This window comes from Mustelus asterias, chromosome 12 (genome assembly GCF_964213995.1).
Source record: "Mustelus asterias chromosome 12, sMusAst1.hap1.1, whole genome shotgun sequence".
Taxonomy (NCBI): domain Eukaryota; kingdom Metazoa; phylum Chordata; class Chondrichthyes; order Carcharhiniformes; family Triakidae; genus Mustelus; species Mustelus asterias.
In genome coordinates this window covers 69,374,679-69,394,318 of record NC_135812.1, presented here as the reverse complement: position 1 = coordinate 69,394,318, position 19,640 = coordinate 69,374,679, and the positions used below count along the sequence as shown (strand labels likewise).

The 19,640-nt window shown below is 45.1% G+C and overlaps 1 protein-coding gene across 1 annotated transcript in view; it reads left to right on the top strand.

Annotated features, from left to right (window-relative positions):
- The window catches only part of shisa6a (shisa family member 6a), a 549,504-nt gene that overhangs the window by 510,384 nt on the left and 19,480 nt on the right, over nt 1–19,640 (top strand). The window contains exon 4 of the mRNA XM_078226046.1: nt 10,495–10,557. Coding sequence (XP_078082172.1) covers nt 10,495–10,557 — 63 coding nt within the window. The remainder of the gene's footprint in view (nt 1–10,494; nt 10,558–19,640) is intronic.

The following is a 19,640-nucleotide window of genomic DNA, read 5'->3' as shown; positions in this document are numbered from 1 at the left end:
TAATCCCTCTAACCTACACATCCCAGGACACTAAGGGGCAATTTAGCATGGCCAATCAACCTAACCCGCACATCTTTGGACTGTGGGAGGAAGCCGGAGCACCCGGAGGAAACCCACGCAGACACGGGGAGAATGTAGATGCAGTACGTAGATAGACCAACAAGAGGCGAGGCCACATTGGATTTGGTACTGGGTAATGAACAAGACCAGGTGTTAGATTTGGAGGTAGGTGAGCATTTTGGTGACAGTGACCACAATTCGATTACGTTTACCTTAGCAATGGAAAGGGATAGATGTATACCGAAGGGCAAGAGTTATAGCTGGGGGAAAGGAAATTATGATGCGATTAGGTGAGATTTAGGTGGCATAGGTTGGGGAAGGAAACTGCAGGGGATGGGCACAATTGTAATGTGGAACTTGTTCAAGGAACAGCTACTACACGTCCTTGATAAATATGTACCTGTCAGGCAGGGAGGAAGCAGTCGTGTGAGGGAACCGTGGTTTACTAAGGAGGTTGAATCTCTTGTGAAGAGGAAGAAGGAGACTTAAGTTAAGATGAGACGTGAAGGCTCAGTTAGGGCACTTGAGAGTTACAAGTTAGCCAGGAAGGACCTAAAGAAAGAGTTAAGAAGAGCCAGGAGGGGACATGAGAAGTCTTTGGCAGGTAGGATCAAGGAAAACCCTAAAGCTATCTATAAGTATGTCAGGAGTAAAAGAATGACTAGGGTAAGATTAGGGCCAGTCAAGGACAGGAGTGGAAAGTTGTGCGTGGAGTCTGAAGAGATAGGAGAGGCACTAAATGAATATTTTTCGTCGGTATTCACACTGGAGAGGGACAGTGTTGTTGAGGGGAGTACTGAGATGCAGGCTGTTGGACTGGACGGGATTGAGGTTCATAAGGAGGAGGTGTTAGCAATTCTGGAAAGAGTAAAAATAGATAAGTCCCCTGGGCCAGATGGGATTTACCCTAGGATTCTTTGGGAGGCTAGAGAAGAGATTGCAGAGCCTTTGGCTTTGATCTTTGTGTTGTCATTGCCTACAGGAACAGTGCCAGAAGACTGGAGGATAGCACATGTTGTCCCCTTGTTCAAGAAGGGAAGTAGGGACAACCCTGGTAATTATAGACCGGTGAGCCTTACTTCTGTTGTGGGCAAAGTTTTGGAAAGGATTATAAGAGATAGGATTTATAATCACCTAGAAAGGAATAATTTGATTCGGGATAGTCAGCACGGTTTTGTGAAGGGTAGGTCGTGCCTCACAAACCTTATTGAGTTCTTTGAGAAGGTGACCAAAGAGGTGGATGAGGGTAAAGCGGTTGATGTGGTGTATATGGATTTCAGCAAAGCATTTGATAAGGTTCCCCATGGTAAGCTTTTGCAGAAAATATGGACACATGGGATTGAGGGTGATTTAGTGGTTTGGATCAGGAATTGGCTAGCTGTAAGAAAACAGAGGGTGGTGGTTGATGGGAAATATTCATCCTGGAGTTCAGTTACTAGTGTGTACCGCAAGGATCTGTTTTGGGGCCACTGCTGTTTGTCATTTTTATAAATGACCTGGATGAGGGCGTAGAAGGATGGATTAGTAAATTTGCGGATGACACTAAAGTCGGTGGAGTTGTAGACAGTGCGGAGGGAAGTGGCAGGTTACAGAGGGACATAGATAAGCTGCAGAGCTGGGCTGAGAGGTGGCAAATGGAGTTTAATGCGGAAACGTGTGAGGTGATTCACTTTGGAAGGAGTAACAGGAATACAGAGTACTGGGCTAATGGTAAGATACTTGGTAGTGTGGATGAACAAAGGGATCTGGGTGTCCATGTGCATAGATCCCTGAAAGTTGGCACCCAGGTTGATAGGGTTGTTAAGAAGGCATACGGTGTGTTAGCTTTTATTGGTGGAGGGATTGAGTTTCGGAGCCAGGAGGTCATGCTGCAACTGTACAAAACTCTGGTGTGGCCGCATTTGGAGTATTGCATACAGTTCTGGTCGACGCATTATAGGAAAGATATGGAAGTGTTGGAAAGGGTGCAGAGGAGATTTACCAGGATGTTGCCTGGTATGGTGGGAAGATCGTATGAGGAAAGGCTGAGGGACTGGAGGTTGTTTTCGTTAGAGAGAAGAAGGTTAAGAGGTGACTTAATAGAGGCATACAAGATGATCAGAGGATTAGATAGGGTGGATAGTGAGAGCCTTTTTCCTCGGATGGTGATGGCTAACATGAGGGGACATAGCATTAAATGGAGGGGTGAGAGATATAGGACAGATGTTAGAGGTAGGTTCTTTACTCAGAGAATAGTAAGGGCATGGAATGCCCTGCCTGCAGCAGTAGTGGACTCGTCAACATTAAGGGCATTCAAATGGTTATTGGATAAACATATTGATGATATTGGAATAGTGTAGATTAGAGGGGCTTTAGATTGGTTTCACTGGTCGGCGCAACATCGAGAGCCAAAGGGCCTGTACTGCGCTGTAATGTTCTATGTTCTAATGTGCAGACTCCACACAGACAGTAACCCAGCCGGGAATCGAACCCAGGTCCTTGGAGCTGTGAAGCAGCAGTGCTAACCCCAGGCGGCACGGTGGCACAGTGGTTAGCGCTGTTGTAGGGACTCTATTTATTGTCCATCCCTAGTTGCCCTTGGGGGGCAGTTGAGAGTCAACCACATTGCTGTGTCTCTGGAGTCACATGTAAGCCAGACCAGATAAGGGCAGCAGATTTCCTTCCCTAAAGGACATTAGTGAACCAGATGGTTTTTTTCCAACAATTGACAATGGTTTCATGATCATCAGTAGATTCTGAATTCCAGATTTCTTCTGTTAAATTCAAATTCCACCGTCTGCCTTTGTGGGATACGAACCCAGGTCTTCAGAAGAGTAGTTGAGTTTCTGGATTAATCAACAAGCAATAATACCACTAAGCCATTGCCTTCCCTGCTGCTCATTGTAAGAATTTGAAGCAAAATGACTTCCAACCGGCTCAGACTGTTTGCTGAGAAATAAAAATGCCACACTGTAACAGCTGGAAATGCTCCTGAAGGGTTGGTGGGGATGGGGGAGTGTGGCAGGGGGAGGTGTGGAGGTTTGGTGGGGGTGTGTGTGGGGGTTGGTGGGGGGGATGGGTGTTGCGGTGAGTTCAATGGTTTTGAGACGTGTTGCTGGTAGAAGAAACTCAACTGCATGCCTGGGTATTCTGTAATACTGTACATGGCCCAGAGGGTTCTTGATGCTAACACAGGTTGTGCAAAATGGAATAGGATTCACACGGTGGCACAATGGTTGGCACTGCTGCCTCACAGTGCCAGGGACCCGGGTTCAATTCCAGTCCCAAGTCACTGTGTGGAGTCTGAACATTCTCCCCATGTCTGCGTGGGTTTCCTTCAGGTGTTCCGGTTTCCTCCCACAGTCCAAAGATGTGCGGGTTAGGTTGATTGGCCATGATAAATTGCCCCGAGTGTCAGGGGATTAGCAGGGTAAATGAGGGTTTCAGGAATAGGGCCTGGGTGGTATTGTGGTCGGTACAGACTCGCTGGGCAAATGGCCTCCTTCTGTACTGTAGGGATTCTACAATTCTATGATTCCAGCAGGCATCCATATGATGTAACACGGTCACTCTCCAATGGGATATCTCGGTGTTGCACAAGTCAGCAGAGAACTGATAGAACACATACAAGCTGAGGTTAGCAATGATACTCAAACCCACACCCTCTGGTTGGATATCAAGCTTCAGGGAATGGCAGCTCCACAACTGGTCTCATCCCTTTCAGAATATAAATCAATCATTTGTGTACAAGGTTGTGTACTGAAGACTTTTAAGGCAGAATTTTCATTTGCCTTAGGAGAGGGGACCAGAGGCATGAGGGCCCCCAATTCGCTGCTACCAGCTGGCATGCCAGTTGACCACCATGGTCCCCACCCCCTGGCCATTTTTGTTGAGATAGGTTCCGGGTAGCGAGAGGTAGGTTTGGACTGGGATTGATGTCAGGTGTGGCAGCCACCTGTCTGCAAGCAATGGCTAATCATTCGACAAATGAAAGGGCCTATTGATGAAGATTCCAGAGGACATTTGCACCCTCGCTTGATGGCCAACCCACAGCCATAAGGTGAGGGGAACGGGTTGGGAGGTTGGATGAGAGTGGGAGGGGCTGCACCACATTACATATTGCTTATCTAAGCAAGTAGAGAATTTTCCACTACATTCCTGACTTATGTCTTGTAGACAGTGGACAGGCATAGGGGAGTCAGGAAGTGACTTACTCGCCACAGGATTCCTAGCTCTGACCTGCTCTTATGGCCACAGTATTTATATGGCTAGTCCAGTTCCGTTTCTGGTTAACATAGCCCCCAGGATGTTGATAGCGGCGGATTCAGTGATGGTAATGCCATTGAATGCCATTGAATTGATTCTCGCTTGTTGGGAATGGTCATGGTTTGGCACCTGTGTGGCACAAATGTTACTTGTCACTTACCAGCCCAGGCCTTGCTGCATTTGGACATGGATGGCTTCAGTATCTGAGGAGTGGCAAATAGTGTTGCACATTGTGCAATCATCAGCGAACATCTCACTTCTGACCTTATGATGGAGACAAGGTCATTGATGAACACACACACACACACATACACACGTGCATACACATATGCATATACACACACATACACACTCACACACACACATACAAAAGACACATTCACACCTGAGAAAAGGTGATTACAAAAAGGTAAAATACATGAATGAAATAACTCTTCAGAGGTCAGTGTCCCTTCACCAGAATCCCTTTATCTGTGATCTTGTCTCCACACCTAAGAGTGCTTCAGGTACACAGTCAGAATCCGGAGTGTCAGTCGGCCTGACACTCCCATATTTATATAAAGGTGAGACTCGCTGGTTGGCAGGCAATCCCTCAATCAGGGAGCTCATACTCAAAGAGGCCAACATCATGGGCCTCGCTGAAATCATTACGCTAAGGTTTTTTAAAAGTCTGAAATGTCGCTGTTGCACTTCAGTCTTTCAGATTGGAAGCTTGAAACTCTTTAGGCCTCATAATTTCCTTTTGGTTCACTCAAGAAATGGAGGTTGAAGGTTTCCAGCAAAGTATTCCAGCAGTCTTCTGACCTTGCTCCAGCCAAGGTGCAGCTGAGCCCTGTGGCAAAGATCTGGCTTGACTATTAATCCAGAAACTCAGCTAATGTTCTGGGGACCTGGGTTCGAATCCTTCCACCGCAGATGGTGGAATTTGAATTCAATTTTAAAAATCTGGAATTAAGAATCTACTGATTAACATGAAACCATTGTCAATTATCGGAAAAACCCATGTGGTTCACTAATGTCCTTTAGGGAAGGAAATCTGCCGTCCTTACCTGATCTGGCCTACATGTGACTCTAGAGCCACAGAACATTAGCTGAGTTTTAGATTAATAGTCTAGTGATGATACCACAAGGTCATAAATAATATCTTCTCGTCTCAAGGAAATTGTTGGATTCTGTCTTAAATATCTTCTTACATGCATTGGAATTTTACTGCTCCGTCTGCCATGGGAATTGGAGCGGGTGAGGGGTGGAACACGGGAAGGTCCGTTGACCTTGGGCAGGATTTTACAGTTTTGGGATGAGTGGGGCTGTAAAATCCTGCTGGTGATGTTCTGTAGACTCTCGTGTGGAGATGCTGTAGATCATAGACAATTCAATCCATGGGCGAGATTCTCTGGCTTCCTAGCTGGCGGGAGGTGGCGCGTTGTTTGCAAGCAGTGGGATTCTCTGGTTCTGCCGCTGTTTATGGGAATTCCCGTTGCCGTCACCTCATGCCGATGGGAAACCCACGAGAGGGAGTGTGCTGCCAGCAGGACCGGAGAATCCTGCCGGCGTAAACGGCTGGAGAATTCTGGCCCATATCTTTTTCATAGGATTAATGGATAGTTATCCAGCTGAACTGTGATACTGAGTCATACAGACTGGATTTGATCCTTGTTCTATGCTGAGCTATTGCAATCTTAAACAGTGAGGAGCCTCACTACACCAGGTTAAAGTCCAACAGGTTTATTTGTTATCACGAGCTTTCGGAGCGCTGCTTCTTTATCAGGTGAGTGCAACTTCTTACCGTGCCCACCTCAGTCCAACGCCGGCATCTCCACATCAATCTTAAACAGGACTGCAATGGAGGCAATAGAATTCACTGTGCCTAGACAAGAAAGGAAGGAAGATACTACGCAGGATTCCTCTTTACTACCTCGCAATTCTTTCTGGAAATGTTGATGTTAATATTGGTGAACAGAGTTAGATATGGATGCAGAAACAGGAGGAGGTCATTCAGTCCCTTGAACCTCCTTCACCATTTGCTTTGATCATGGCTGATATGTACCTCAATTCCATTTACCCACCTTGACCCCAGATCCCTTACTCATATATCCTTTACCCTAACCAAACATATGGTGATCTCAGCCTTGAAAGCTTCAGTTGTCCACCGCCTTTTGGGAAGGGAAGGATGGAAGAATTCTCAATTTCTATTACCCCCTTTTTGTATGTAAAAATGAGACTACTTTTAATGAAAATCATGCCAAAATCTCCCCATCTAGATTCGGACATATAGGAAGTAAATATGTGGGTGGTGGAGTTGGAGAGGCAGGAGACCCATGAATCCAAATGTCGGCAAAAATCAAAAGCTACCGGAAGAAGGGAGCAAGGGATAAAATAATGGGGAGATCAAAGAGAGAAGGACATCCGTCTGTGTGGAATTCAATCTTGTATCCTCCAATACTGAAAGAATATTAACTGAATTTAGCCTGATATTCACTGTGAAGGTTTTGGTACAGAGAGGGCTATATATTCAGGCAAAGATATTTTCAAGTAGAACTGCCCAAGCTGTTAAACATTGATTCGTTTTTATTCATTATTCTCTCCCTAGCAGACTCCCTCTACTGGTACATGTGTGTATGGTAGCCTCAAGTGGATGAAAAGCATAATGGAATTTTGGAATGGTTTTGAAGTGCATGTTTGACTCTAGATTTCTTTCTGGTTGTTATCAATGCTACAATCAATGGGAGGGTGATTGCTGTGGAGAAGAGCATGAATCATCTATAAGATTCTTAAGGCATGTTCTCAAGTGACTAGGCATATATGTATATCAAAAAGGCACAATTGTCATATGGCAAAGTTTATTTGGAAGGAGGTTACCATATATACTTCATGGTATTTATGAATGGGGTATGTACAATTACATGTACATATTGCCATGTCACCATTCATGTCTACACTGCATGTGTGCTTTTTACCTTCAAGAAAACACTTTTCAATGCTGTCCTTAACAGATAGGTTCAACTATCATGTGAAATTAGGCCAGCAGCCGAGCTGACTTGAAAGCTTCAGTAAATGAGCCAGCTTCAAAATACACAGATGTAGCAATAATTTGTCTTACCCTCTATCACATAAAGAAGAATGATAAGAAGCTTGTAGAGTTAAGAAAGAATGAACATTATTGTATGTGTACAGTGCCTTTTACAATCTCAAATAGTCTGAAAGCACTTCACAGTCAAGGGGATTCTTTTGAAGTGTAGTCACTATTGGTATCATAAGAAAACACTGCACTCAAACGATGCACAACAAAGTCCCACAAATAGCAATGAAATTAATAGGCAGTTCTAGTTTCATCAGTTGTGGAACTAATGTTGGCCAGGATGCCTCCAGTCAACTCCCCTACTCTTCTTCAAACACAATCCCATGGGGAAAGGCACAGCTGCTATTTTCATTTGAAGAACAAAACGTCTAACAATGCTACACCCTCTGTGTCAGCCTTGGCAAGGGCTGGAATTCCCCATGGCCGGGATTTTCCGGTCCCGCTGCTGTGAATCACGATTTGGCTGGGCGCCAAATTCTCTGTTCTGACTGGCAGCAGTGGTGGGGCATACGGCATTGGAGAATTCCAGCCAAAGTGTTCAGATCTCCGCTGTGAACCCAACTACCTTCTTAAGTGCTATCTCCAAGCTAGGGAATCAGCTTGTTATGAAGATCGACCTTCATCGCTTTCAACGGAATGAATTGTATGTATCCTGATAGTTCCGAGATTCAGTAAACCCCAACTAAAATTGACTTATTAACCAAAGCATCAAGGGAGCACCATGGATGTAAATCAGTTCAGAGTCAGGAGGTTGGCGTGTTGGTCATGCAGTTGGGTGAGCTTGATTTCTTTTTTGCCTTGATCTTGTTGTGGAAAATCTCTTCTGCATCTTTTTGTGAACCTTTAGTTGAAAGCTTTGCAACAAAGAAAGACAACATGCCAATAGTCAGAAGAAATGAGAGTTTGCAACAGTGTAGAGGGAAGGATTTCATTTTACTGGTGGTTTACTGGCATGGAAACATAATGACCAATACCAAGAAAGCAACAGAGGTAGAGCTCACATAACAAGACACTGACAACAAGAAAAACAGACCAGTGAAACTGTCCAAGAGTACATTTTCTAAAACTGTCCCTTCTGGATTGGATTAAAGACGATGCCTGCCAGTTAGTATCTCATGTACTTTAACATCACTGAAGTTGCATGTGTTGGGTAAATTTTAACTTTTCACATTGTGATATCAGAGGGTGGAATTTTCCAGCCGTGCTTTCCCCAAAACTGGAAAATCCCGCTCGAGATCAACGGACCTTTGCATGGTCCACCCTCCGCCCCCCCCTCCCCCCACTCCCCCCCCCCCCCCCCCACCCCACCCCGCCGCCCCCTCAGCCCACTACGATTCCTGTGGCGGGCGGGACAGGAAGATTCCAGTCAGAGTGTTGCAATCCAATGATGTTATTCCTTATTGACATGACTTCCAATGAGAAATCTGCTCAATTTTGCCGTCTGCCTATGATGACAATCAATTTGAAGAATACAACTCAGTTAAACAATGACGACTCCTTTGCAACTCTACATTCATGAGCTTCCAGTTGGGCTGAATTGCTGATAGATGGGGCTACAGCTCCTTGTTCGATTGAGGCTTAGACATTTGCCAGTGGATTTGTAGATATAGAATTTGCTAAATTTCACCAAGTTTGTGAACAAATGAACAAGCCCATGCTTTAATGTATGTGATTCACTGGGATAGAAGGGGGGGAAAAGCTGCTTTTATACCACAGCCATTATCATTCAGATTCTGAGGGGGTAGGGTCCATGAGCAGACCACACAACTTTACACTGTGAAATCCGGCTTTCAGATCAAAGTGAAAACAGTCTCCAGAGCCGTTCCCAGAATAATCAAACCCAATTTGTCGCCTAAATACTGAAACCTCTAGTGCACTGACAGTGAAGTCCTGTACTGTCCAAATTAAAATGGCAGCAACACCGGAGTGGCCAGTGAAAGACAATTGGCTGGATTTTCAGCCCCTCCCCCAATCTGGGCAGAATTAAATATTAGCTCCTCTGGCTGCCATGCCAACACCCAGGCTCCTAACTATCCCCAGGACATTATTTCAAAGGTGGTGTCCGGGCTGGCAGCATTAATTACCCTCCCACAAGTAGCAGGTCGTTTGTGAAGAGCCTCGTTAAGTTTGATTAAAGGAAGCCTATATTGTAGGACGAGGGGACAGAGTGGGGAGGGGTGGTGGGGGGAGGTGGTCCAACACTTCAGGCAGACTAGAGGCCTTGCCTGCCTGCCTAGGTTGGAGAACAGCCACAGACCACTCTGTAGAGGGATACTCTGACACAACGCAAGTTGAAGAGAAGGCCCCCCCCATGTTAAAACATTTTCCCGCTTAGTTACCCTTTATAGCAGTCTGCTGCTCCTCTCAAGTGGGAAGGCCTACAATTGGGCCTCCATTTTGCAAACCTGACCACCTTCTTTAATTTAAGAGCAAAGCTGTCTCCATTGCAATTGCGGCAGTGCCCCAGTGAGAATCCCAATGAGTGACTGTTTCCTTCCCACCCTGGAGTTTGTTCAGAAGCCTGGGAGCAATCCCAGTGCCTGTTTCCTGCTCGCCAGAGGGAAAACGCAATCCAATTTTTATTTATTTTCTTCAGTGGTTGGAGGGGGCGGCATGGTGGCACGGTGGTTAGCGCTGTTGTCTCACAGCGTCAGGGACCCAGGTTCAATTCTGTCCTTGGGTCCCTGTCTGTGTGGAGTTTGCATGTTCTCTCCGTGTCTGTGTGGACTTCCTCCGGGTGCTCCGGTTTCCTCCCACACTCCAAAGACGTGCAGGTTAGGTTGATTGGCCATAATAAATTGTCCCTTGGTGTCAAGGGGACTAGTGGGGTAAATATGTGGGGTTAAGGGATAGGGCCTGGGTGGGATTGGGTCGGTGCAAACTCAATGGGCCAAATGGCCTCCTTCTGCACTATAGGAATTCTTTGATTCTTTATGCTTCTACTGTTACAAATGAATTGTTGACAAAATAATGCAGAAATCAGTAAAGCAGTGACATTGTGTGTACTGGCTATGCATAAATGTGTACCCACTCACATACAATTGAATTGATGTTTGTAAAGGTATAATTTGCTCATATTTAGTTTTAGTCTTTGCTTCCTTATGTTGCAGGTGATCATCAACACAATTATAATCACTTGGGGCTGATTAGTCCAACACAAACTCCCACAAATGGTGAGTATGAAATGTCTGTATTGCTGAAGGCACAGGGTCGAATTCAATGAGATTTTTCATTCACAACTTGCTCTTTAAGGTGGCTGGGAGTAATGTTTAACTATAAATATTTGGGAACTGACGAGCTCTCTGGATTGTAGAGTAAAAGATTAATGGTTATGTTATTTTGACAATAATGTTAATAAAGGTGTAAGCATGACATTCAGGGCAGATTACCAGGAGGCTCCAAGGGAACCAGACCCAAGGGGTGGGATTTTCCAGCCACGCTCGCCCCAAAACCAGAAAATCCCGCCCGAGGTCAACGGACCTTTTTATGGACCGTGACCCACCCACTATGCGGGCGGAACAGGAAAATTCCACCCAAGTCCGGATAGGACTTCCTGGCACTTCCTTCCAGTGTGTTCTTCCGGTCACGCTGATAAACCTGCCACAGTGGTTCCCCGGTGTGAGAGGGGCAGGCCACACAAAATGCTGTGGACATTGGCGGGACCATAAAATCCCACTGACAGCCAATGGCAAGGCACCTGCATACCGGACAACACGTCACGGGGCGGAAGGTGGATGGGGGCTGGAAAATCCCACCTTCTGGGACCGATTTTACCATCAAGCTGCGCCCATATTTGAGGCGAATTGCGCGATCCATGACTGCCTCCATGCTGTTTCCCCCTTTACCAAGGCCCAAAAATGGGTGCGATCAGCACCACGCCTGAAACGGGTGCGACAGCCATTTAAATGCATTTATATACATTTAAATTGCCTTAATGGGCTGCACGCCCAACTTTACCGCCGCTTCCCCCTTTACCGCGTTCACCCATCCAGAATCGGTGCGAAACAGACATGCTCCATATAAGCCCAATGCGGGCGCTCCAATTAGTGAGGAGGTAAGTGCCGAGTGTCTATCAGCTGTCTGCTTGAGATCGGTGAGGGGAGGGGGAAGGTGAGTCCAATGGCTCTTTGCTTGAGATCGGGGGTGTGGGATGGGGGGAGTGGGTAAGGGGGAGACCATTGCCACTCTGCCTGAGATCAGTGATGGGGAAGGAGGAGTCTTCTGCCACTCTGCCTGTGATCAGTGGGGGGGAAGGGGGGGCCCGCTGCCACTCTGCCTGTGATCAGTAGGGGTGGAAGAGGAGTGGGACCCACGATAGGTCTGGGTGGCGGAGGGGGTGGGGGGATAAGGGGCTCAGTAATGTTGTTGGGGTGGGGCAATGCCTGTGTGGGCCAGGGGGAGGCATTATCCGGCAGGGGAGCCGCATTCTTTTGCACATGCGCAGTTGGAGGCACTGATCGGAACTGCAGGATTTTGGGTGCATTAAGCCCTGCCCACAGGCTTATGCAGCGCAATTCGGAAGCACTGATATTTTTTCAGGCACAGTGCATATGGGGGCACCTGAGAACGGCTCTAAAAGTCGGATCTGAAACATTCCCAGTTTGAAGTCCGCCCAGCACTTAGAATCAAAATGGTAAAATAGGGCCCTTTGTGTCCAGAGAATAATGTACTTATCATGACATCTTGGACATAGATAATTGTAACTATACGGTTTAAAGAAAAACTAAATTCAGATGACATCAAATAAACCTCATCCAGCTCGAAAACAACACCAGTAACGGACAATGATCCAAACCTCAGATTAGAGCTTATTTCTTACTGTTTTATTTCTAAAACAGGAGTTAGAAATCTAGATTGTTCAAAGTTTGATAAGCACTCTCCTCTTCCAACTCGACATTAAATTCTCCATTGCTTCTTGAATCCCCCGTTTATTTCTGCTAGATTTTGGACGAAAGACATCAGCACTAAACAAATAAAGAGCTAACTGCATTGATCTAGCAGCTTATCTTCGCGAAATCCCAATGCACTTTACAGCCAAGGAGTCACACTTGAAGTGAAATTGTAATGTAGGAAAACCTTGCAGCCATTTGTCCCCAGTGAGATCTATAAATGCAATGAATGAGAAGATAATTAATAGCCTCATTCATGTAGAAGCATATTTTTCTAACTAGTGGCAGGAAAATGTAACGGGTTACCTATCTCTTTGAAATGTTTCTGCTGAAGAATGTCAAAGGCTTCCTGCACTGTGTTAATAGATCTGTGTCCTTTCAATGCTGTTCGGTTCTGGTGCTTTATATAAACTCCAAATTAATTGGAAAATAATAATAATTGCAATACCTAGAGATGAATAATCCACTATGTTACCTCAGAATATTCAGAGAAAAGTGACTTGGTGATACAGAGCCACCTGGTCAGGGAAGGTTCTCCCATCAACTCGAAATTGTTAAAAGATTACCCAAACACTAAGATTCTTTTACTATTCTCTTGCATCAAATTCTCTCCACATGATGACACAGATTTGTATAAGTAGCAACATCATAAAACTATTCATTTTTCTTTGTCAGGTACTTATGCCAAAAAGTTTGATATTATTTGGTCTAGCTAAGTAGGTAGCACTTAACTTGGGTTTGCTGTGTAAAGAAACATGCTGTTGAAGCTTTTCATCTTGTACTCATCAGGACAGATGCAAGAATACTAAATTTCAAAGGAAGCAACAATTTATATTGCATGGGACATTCTCCATGACAATGCCTTGACCGATCAGAGTCGACTTACTAACTAATCACCACACCTTTCTCATGCAGTATAAATGGTAAATCCCTTTGAAATTTGGCATTCTTGCATCTGTCCTAATGAGAGTCAGGCAAAATGCTTTGATAGTACGGGTGGGATTTTCCAGTTGCGCCCTGCCGGAGACTGGAAATTCTCGCCCGAGATCAATGGACCTTTAAATGGTCTGTCAAATTTTCCATCCCGCCCACAACAATTCCACGGTGGGCGGGACTGGAAAATTTACCCTATTTATATCTGTTTTTTCAGCAATACCTTGCACAGCCTTCAGGTACACAGGGGTTAGAGGATGATTGAACGAGGTGGGAAATACAATTCACTTTCCCTTTTAAAGTCATACATTTGATCCTTATTTAATGTAATAATTTGATTGAATATTATCTGCAGTCAAACAGCTAAACTTACAGCAACGTGGAAAACAAGAGAACCAGATACTGTTGCAGCGTAAGAATTTCTCTGCAGCACACGCTGAAGAGCACAGACTTAAAACTGAGACATTGCTGTGTTACCAATAGTGGGGCAGTAACTAGTGTGTTAAGGCTATGATTGGAATTCTCAGCACACCCCCCCCCTCATCCTTGCGGTTTACCGGCATTGGAGGCAGCTCGCCATTGGCTGCCGCCAGGACCTTCTGGTCCCATTGAAGTCAATGGGCTCACCCATCGGCCTCACACCATGGGGCTTTGGGGGGGGACGGGGGCGTGGGGGGGGGGGGGGGTGCGGTGGGGGTGGGGGGGGTGGGGGGGTCGTTGGTGGCTATTGGAAACTCCCAGCCTATATGGTGAGTTTTCATTCTGGAACTGTGGATGTGGCAATTAATAACGGCGAGGGGTTGACACAAAAATGTGAGAAACACATGAGAGCAGCAAGTGAGGTTTTGTTGATAGGACGTGTACCGAAGAGTTTAATATATTACATTGGTGTTCTTAAAATTGCCTTTATATGTTTAGCAGAATTACTGAAAAAAGGAAATTACTGATGAAGAAGCCTGCACAGTGACTAACGTAATCATTATTACACTGTTCTCTATTATCAGAAAACATGTCTCTCTACAAGTGTACCCATTGATTCGATATTTTAGGTAACTGTGCGGAAACCACATCAACAAGAAGTTTAAGTTTTAAAGTTTATTCATTAGTGTCGCAAGTAGGCTTACATTAACACTGCAATGAAGTTACTGTGAAAAATCCCCTAGTCACCACACTCCGGCACCTGTTCGAGTACACTGAGGGAGAATTTAGCACGGCCAATGCACCTAAGCAGCATGTCTTTGCACTGTGGGAGGAAACCGGAGCACCCGGAGGAAACCCACGCAGTCATAGGGAGAAAGTGCAGACTCTGCGCAGGGAGGGAATTGAACCTGGATCTCTGGCGCTGTGAGGGAACAGTGCTAACATATTTTGAAACCTGATACCAAACTCTGACACATCAATCCTGACAACATCAATGTGCTGCAGTGTTTATTGCTCTCGGCATTTAAATAGGTGTACTTACGAGAATGTGATGAATGTTTGTACATACATAAACTTTTTACATTTGGTTGAGGAACTTCAGCGTGGTTGCAATAAGACCTGCGCAATGCACAGAATTTAATAGAAACTAATACTGAAACTGTTAGTTTAAGGTGCTTCCTGGCAATTGGTTTTCAGTATCCAACCTGATCTTTCTGAAATGGAACATTCCAGCTCAGGGTAATTGGACTATTGCAGTGCTAACCAAGTACCCTCTCAATACCAAAGCTGGGTAAATTTTCAGCACATTAATGAGTCAGATATGGATGTGCAGATGACACGGAAATTAGTGGTGTGGTAAACAACGAGGAGGATTGCCTTAGATTACAGCATAGATGGGCTGGTCAAATGGGCAGAACAGTGGCAAATGGAGTTTAACCCTGAACAGCGTGAAATGATGCATTTTGGGAGGATTAACATCCTACAGTGAACAGCAGGACACTAGGAATTACAGGGGACCAGAGGAATTTTGGGGTGCATGTCCAAAGATCCCTGAAGGCAGCAGGACAGGTAAGTAACATGGTTAGGAAGGCATGTGAAATACTTGTATTTATCAGTTGAGGTATAAAACATAACAGCAGGGAGCTTATGATGGAGCTAATGATGGTTATATCATTAGGCCACAGCGAGAGTGCTGTGCGCAGATCTGGTCATCACACCATAGAAAGGATGTGATTGCACTAGAAAAGGTGCAGAGGAGATTCACCAGGATATTGCCTGGACTGAAGAGAGGCCGGTTAGGCTGGGGTTGTTTTCCTTCGAGCAGAGAAGGCTGAGGGGTGACCTGATCTAGGTGTACAAAGTCATGAGGGGCATAGATAGGGTAGATAGGAAGAAATCTTTCCCCATAGTAGAGGGGGCAATAACCAAGGGGCATAGATTCAAGGTCCGGGTCAGGGGATTTACGCTGAAAACTTCCGACCTCCTCTGCGGCTGGGATTCTCCGGTGCCGCTGCAGGGAATGGAGTTTTGGCTGAGCGCCAAATTCTTCATTCTCATTGGCAGTGGGGCGGGTATGGATGAGAATGGATATTCCCTCCCTGTGAAGGGATTTGAGGAAAAACCATTTCATTCAGAGACTGGTGGGAATCTGGAACTCACTGCCTGAAAGGGTGGTAGAGACAGGAACCCTCACAACATTTGAAGCATTTAGATGAGCACTTGAATCGCCATAGCCTACAAGATTATGGACCAAGTGTTTGAAAATGGGATTTGAATAGATAGGTGCTTGATGGCTGGCACAGACATTATGGGCTGAATGGCTCCTTTCTCTGCTGTTAAGCTCTATGACTCTATGATACATTGGATATCAGTACTGTTAGAGTAGAGGCAAGCTACAAGATGACCATACCACTGCACTTGACCATTTAACCTAGTACAGTGGCACAGGGGCGACACGGTGCCACAATGGTTAGCACTGCTGCTTCACAATGCCAGGGACCCGGGTTTGATTCTCGGCTTGGGTCACTGTCTGTGCAGAGACTGCACGTTCTCCCCATGACTGCGTGGGTTTCCTCCATATGCTCTGGTTTCCTCCCACAGTCTGAAAGACGTGCTGGTTAGGAGCATTGGCTATGGTAAATTCTCCCTCTGTACCCAAACAGGCGCCGGAGTGTGGTGACTAGGGGATTTTCACAGTAACTTCATTGCAGTGTTAATGTAAGCCTACTTGTGACACTAATAAATAAACTTAAACTAAAACTAGCTCATGCACTTTAATCATCCGGATCCTCATGTGAGAAAAAAACTACCATCAGGCTTAAGAATTGTTGATATGTTTGGCAGAAATCTTCCATAATAATTGACCATTCCTCAGAAAGATTTCAGTTCTGTCACATTCTTCAGCTCTGGCACTCCTTTCATATCTTTCATCTTCTCTTTGAGGGGATGGAACCCCTTTGCATCCACTCTGAACTCAAGGTACACAACCTCTTCAGCTTGGGAAACACATTTCTCCCATTTCAACCACGTTGCTCTCCACCTAGCTTGCAGGTGACTCTTCTTTTTACATCTGAAACAGATAAAATTCTTGCACAGGTACGTCTCTTGGGGGTGGTTTCCCTCACACCCAAAACATGCCTTAGACCCTGAATGATAACTTATCAGGCTCCACTGCGCCCTCTCTCGAGCTGTTCATAGCAACAGCCAGTTCCTGCTGTATATAACTGGTTCATCTCACTCTGCATGCCTTGCAGCTCATACTCACCATACAGCTCACACACACTTTGCCCAGTACACTCAGTCGCTTGGGCCATCTCCAATGCTTTCTCCAGTGAAATCTTGGTTTCAGAAAGCAGTTTCTTTTGGGTGTTGGAGTTGTTGATCCCACATACTAACCGGTCCTTCAACGTGTCTCCCAACGAACAGGCTAACTCACAATGCTCAGCCAGCCATCGAAGTCTGGCCACAAAGCCGGAGACTGTCTCGCCCTTGGCTCTCTAAACACAGAATGAAATTTGTATCTTTGTATGATTATGGAAGGTCGGGGGTTATAATGATCCTTAATTAAATTGACTAATTGGCCAATGGCTTTTGTGTCTGGAACTTCAGGTGATGTCAAACTCCTAATCAGACTGTAAGTCTGTGGGCTGCAGACTGTGAGCAGGATCACCTGTTTCTCCTTGACCGCTTTTTCATTAGCCACAAGAAAATACTGCAGTCTCTCAACTTACTGCCCCCCAACTCTTGATCTCGGGATCAAGTGGTTCTATCTTTGCAAATAATTCAATTTTGCTCAGGCATCTTGATGGCACCCTCAAATACAAGACCTCTCTTCCAGGAGTTTCAAAGCCCCCTGATGCGCGATTAATTCACTCAGGAGGCTAGGACGTACCCGGGAATAAAGGCTTTTATTCACAACAAGAATAGAGCATACTGCTTAACAATACTATCCCAGACTAAGGGCCACTAGGAAGTAGCAGTGACCTTTATACTCCTGTAAGAAGGCGGAGCCAAACGGAATGTACCACAGAACAATGCTAACAGGTGGAACACCCCAACCCTAACCCCAACAGTAACAAGAGTAACATATGTACAAGAACCCATAGTGGTAACCATCTATGGTTCACCACACCCCCATTTTAGGATGCGGTATACATTGAGGCATGTCTAAGTAGACCAACGTCTTTGAAGGTTTACCAATATCAGCTCTTAGAAATCTTACTAAGACTTCTGGAGTAATATTTATGTGGACGCTTGAGATTAAATACATTGCAAACTACACATCCTATATACTTCAAAAAATATATAAATTTGATCAAAGTCCATTTATAGGTTATAGCTGATACATGAAATTGTAAATAACTAAAGCTAATCATAATGAGCGGCATTATGGGCGGCACGGTGGCACAGTGGTTAGCACTGCTCCCTCACAGTGCCAAGAACCCAGGTTCGAGTCTCGGCTTGAGTCACTGGTCTGTGTGGAGTTTACACGTTCTCCCCATGTCTGCATGAGTTTCCTCCAGGTGTTCCAGTTTCCTCCCACAGTCCAAAGATGTGCAGATTAGGTTGATTGGCCATGCTAAATTTACCCTAGTGTCAGGGGGATTAGCAGGGTAGATATGTGGGGTTATGGGGATAGGGCCTGGGTGGTATTGTGGTCGGTGCAGACTCGATGAGCCAAATGACCTCCTCCTACGCTGTAGGGATTCTATAAATAATGTCAATAATGTAGCCTAAATACATGACTTTTCTAAATCCACCTTATGAGTAAACCTTGTTGGATAATCAAACAACCAGTGATGAAATATATATATATGCTCGCAAATTATATTAGATTTCGAAGTATCTCTGTCTCAACCTAGGGGGAATTCTCCAAAGGGAACTCAACCTCTTGTGTTCCAAAAGTAGCTGGGTGAAATCTCTCAGCTAATGATGTGTGTGTGTGTGTTTTAAAGAGAGTTTCTGCTGTAACAACACAGACTTTCTATTGTCTAGTTTATTATTAAGTCTTATCAATACAAAAATTAGTGAAGATGGTATGTTTTCTTTCTAACCTATGTAATTGTGTGTTTTGAAATGGCTGGCTGGTTGACTACCTTCCAAAAGTAAATTGGTTTCCTCCCAGAAGATTCACTTCAAGACATTGTATGAGCTGTCTCATACTGGACTACATTTGTAATTATTGGTTATCTGAAGTGATTTAGCATTCAGGGAAGATTTATTTAATAAGGATATCAACTCTAAGCACAGATGTCTATTCTGGCTGCATTCCAAATTCTTGCTGTCTGAAAGCTTCTTTTCTTTAATATTTACATTGGCAATAATTAAAATCATCAGCCATTTTAGATTGGTAGCTTTTATGTCAATTTTGCCATCTTATGTTGCTACCTGTTACTAATCCTGGAGTTAACACCTTGAAATATTAGATTCTCCATCTGATTTGTAACTTTATTTACATATTTGTCCTGCTTTCTGCGGACAGGATATGGCTGGGCAATTTTTCACTTTGTCTTGTCCTCATTACTACTGCTTATCCTTCATTGTATCCAATGCCTTCAGCTCTTTCTTGATACCATGTGGAGTGAATTAAATTAGCTGAAGACTGGCTGGCATTTGTAATGCTGGGCTCCTCAGGAGGTGGGCGAACTGGATCATCCACCCCCACACTTCTGGCTTAATATGGTTGCAAAATGCTTCAGCTTTGTCTTTTCCACTGCTGTGCTGCACTCTCCCATCATTGAGGATGAGGATATTTATAGCACCTTCCCCTCCAGTTAGTTGTTTAATTGTCCACCACCATGGCGGCACGATGGCACAGTAGTTAACACTGCTGCCTCACAGTGCCAGGGGGCCCTGGTTCGATTCCAGCCTTGAGTGACTGTGCGGAGTTTGCACATTCTCCCTGTGTTTGCACGGGTTTCCTCCAGGTGCCGTGGTTTCCTCCCACAGTCCAAAGATGTGCAGGTTGGGTGGATTGGCCATTCTAAATTGCCTCTTGGTGTCCCAAGATGTGC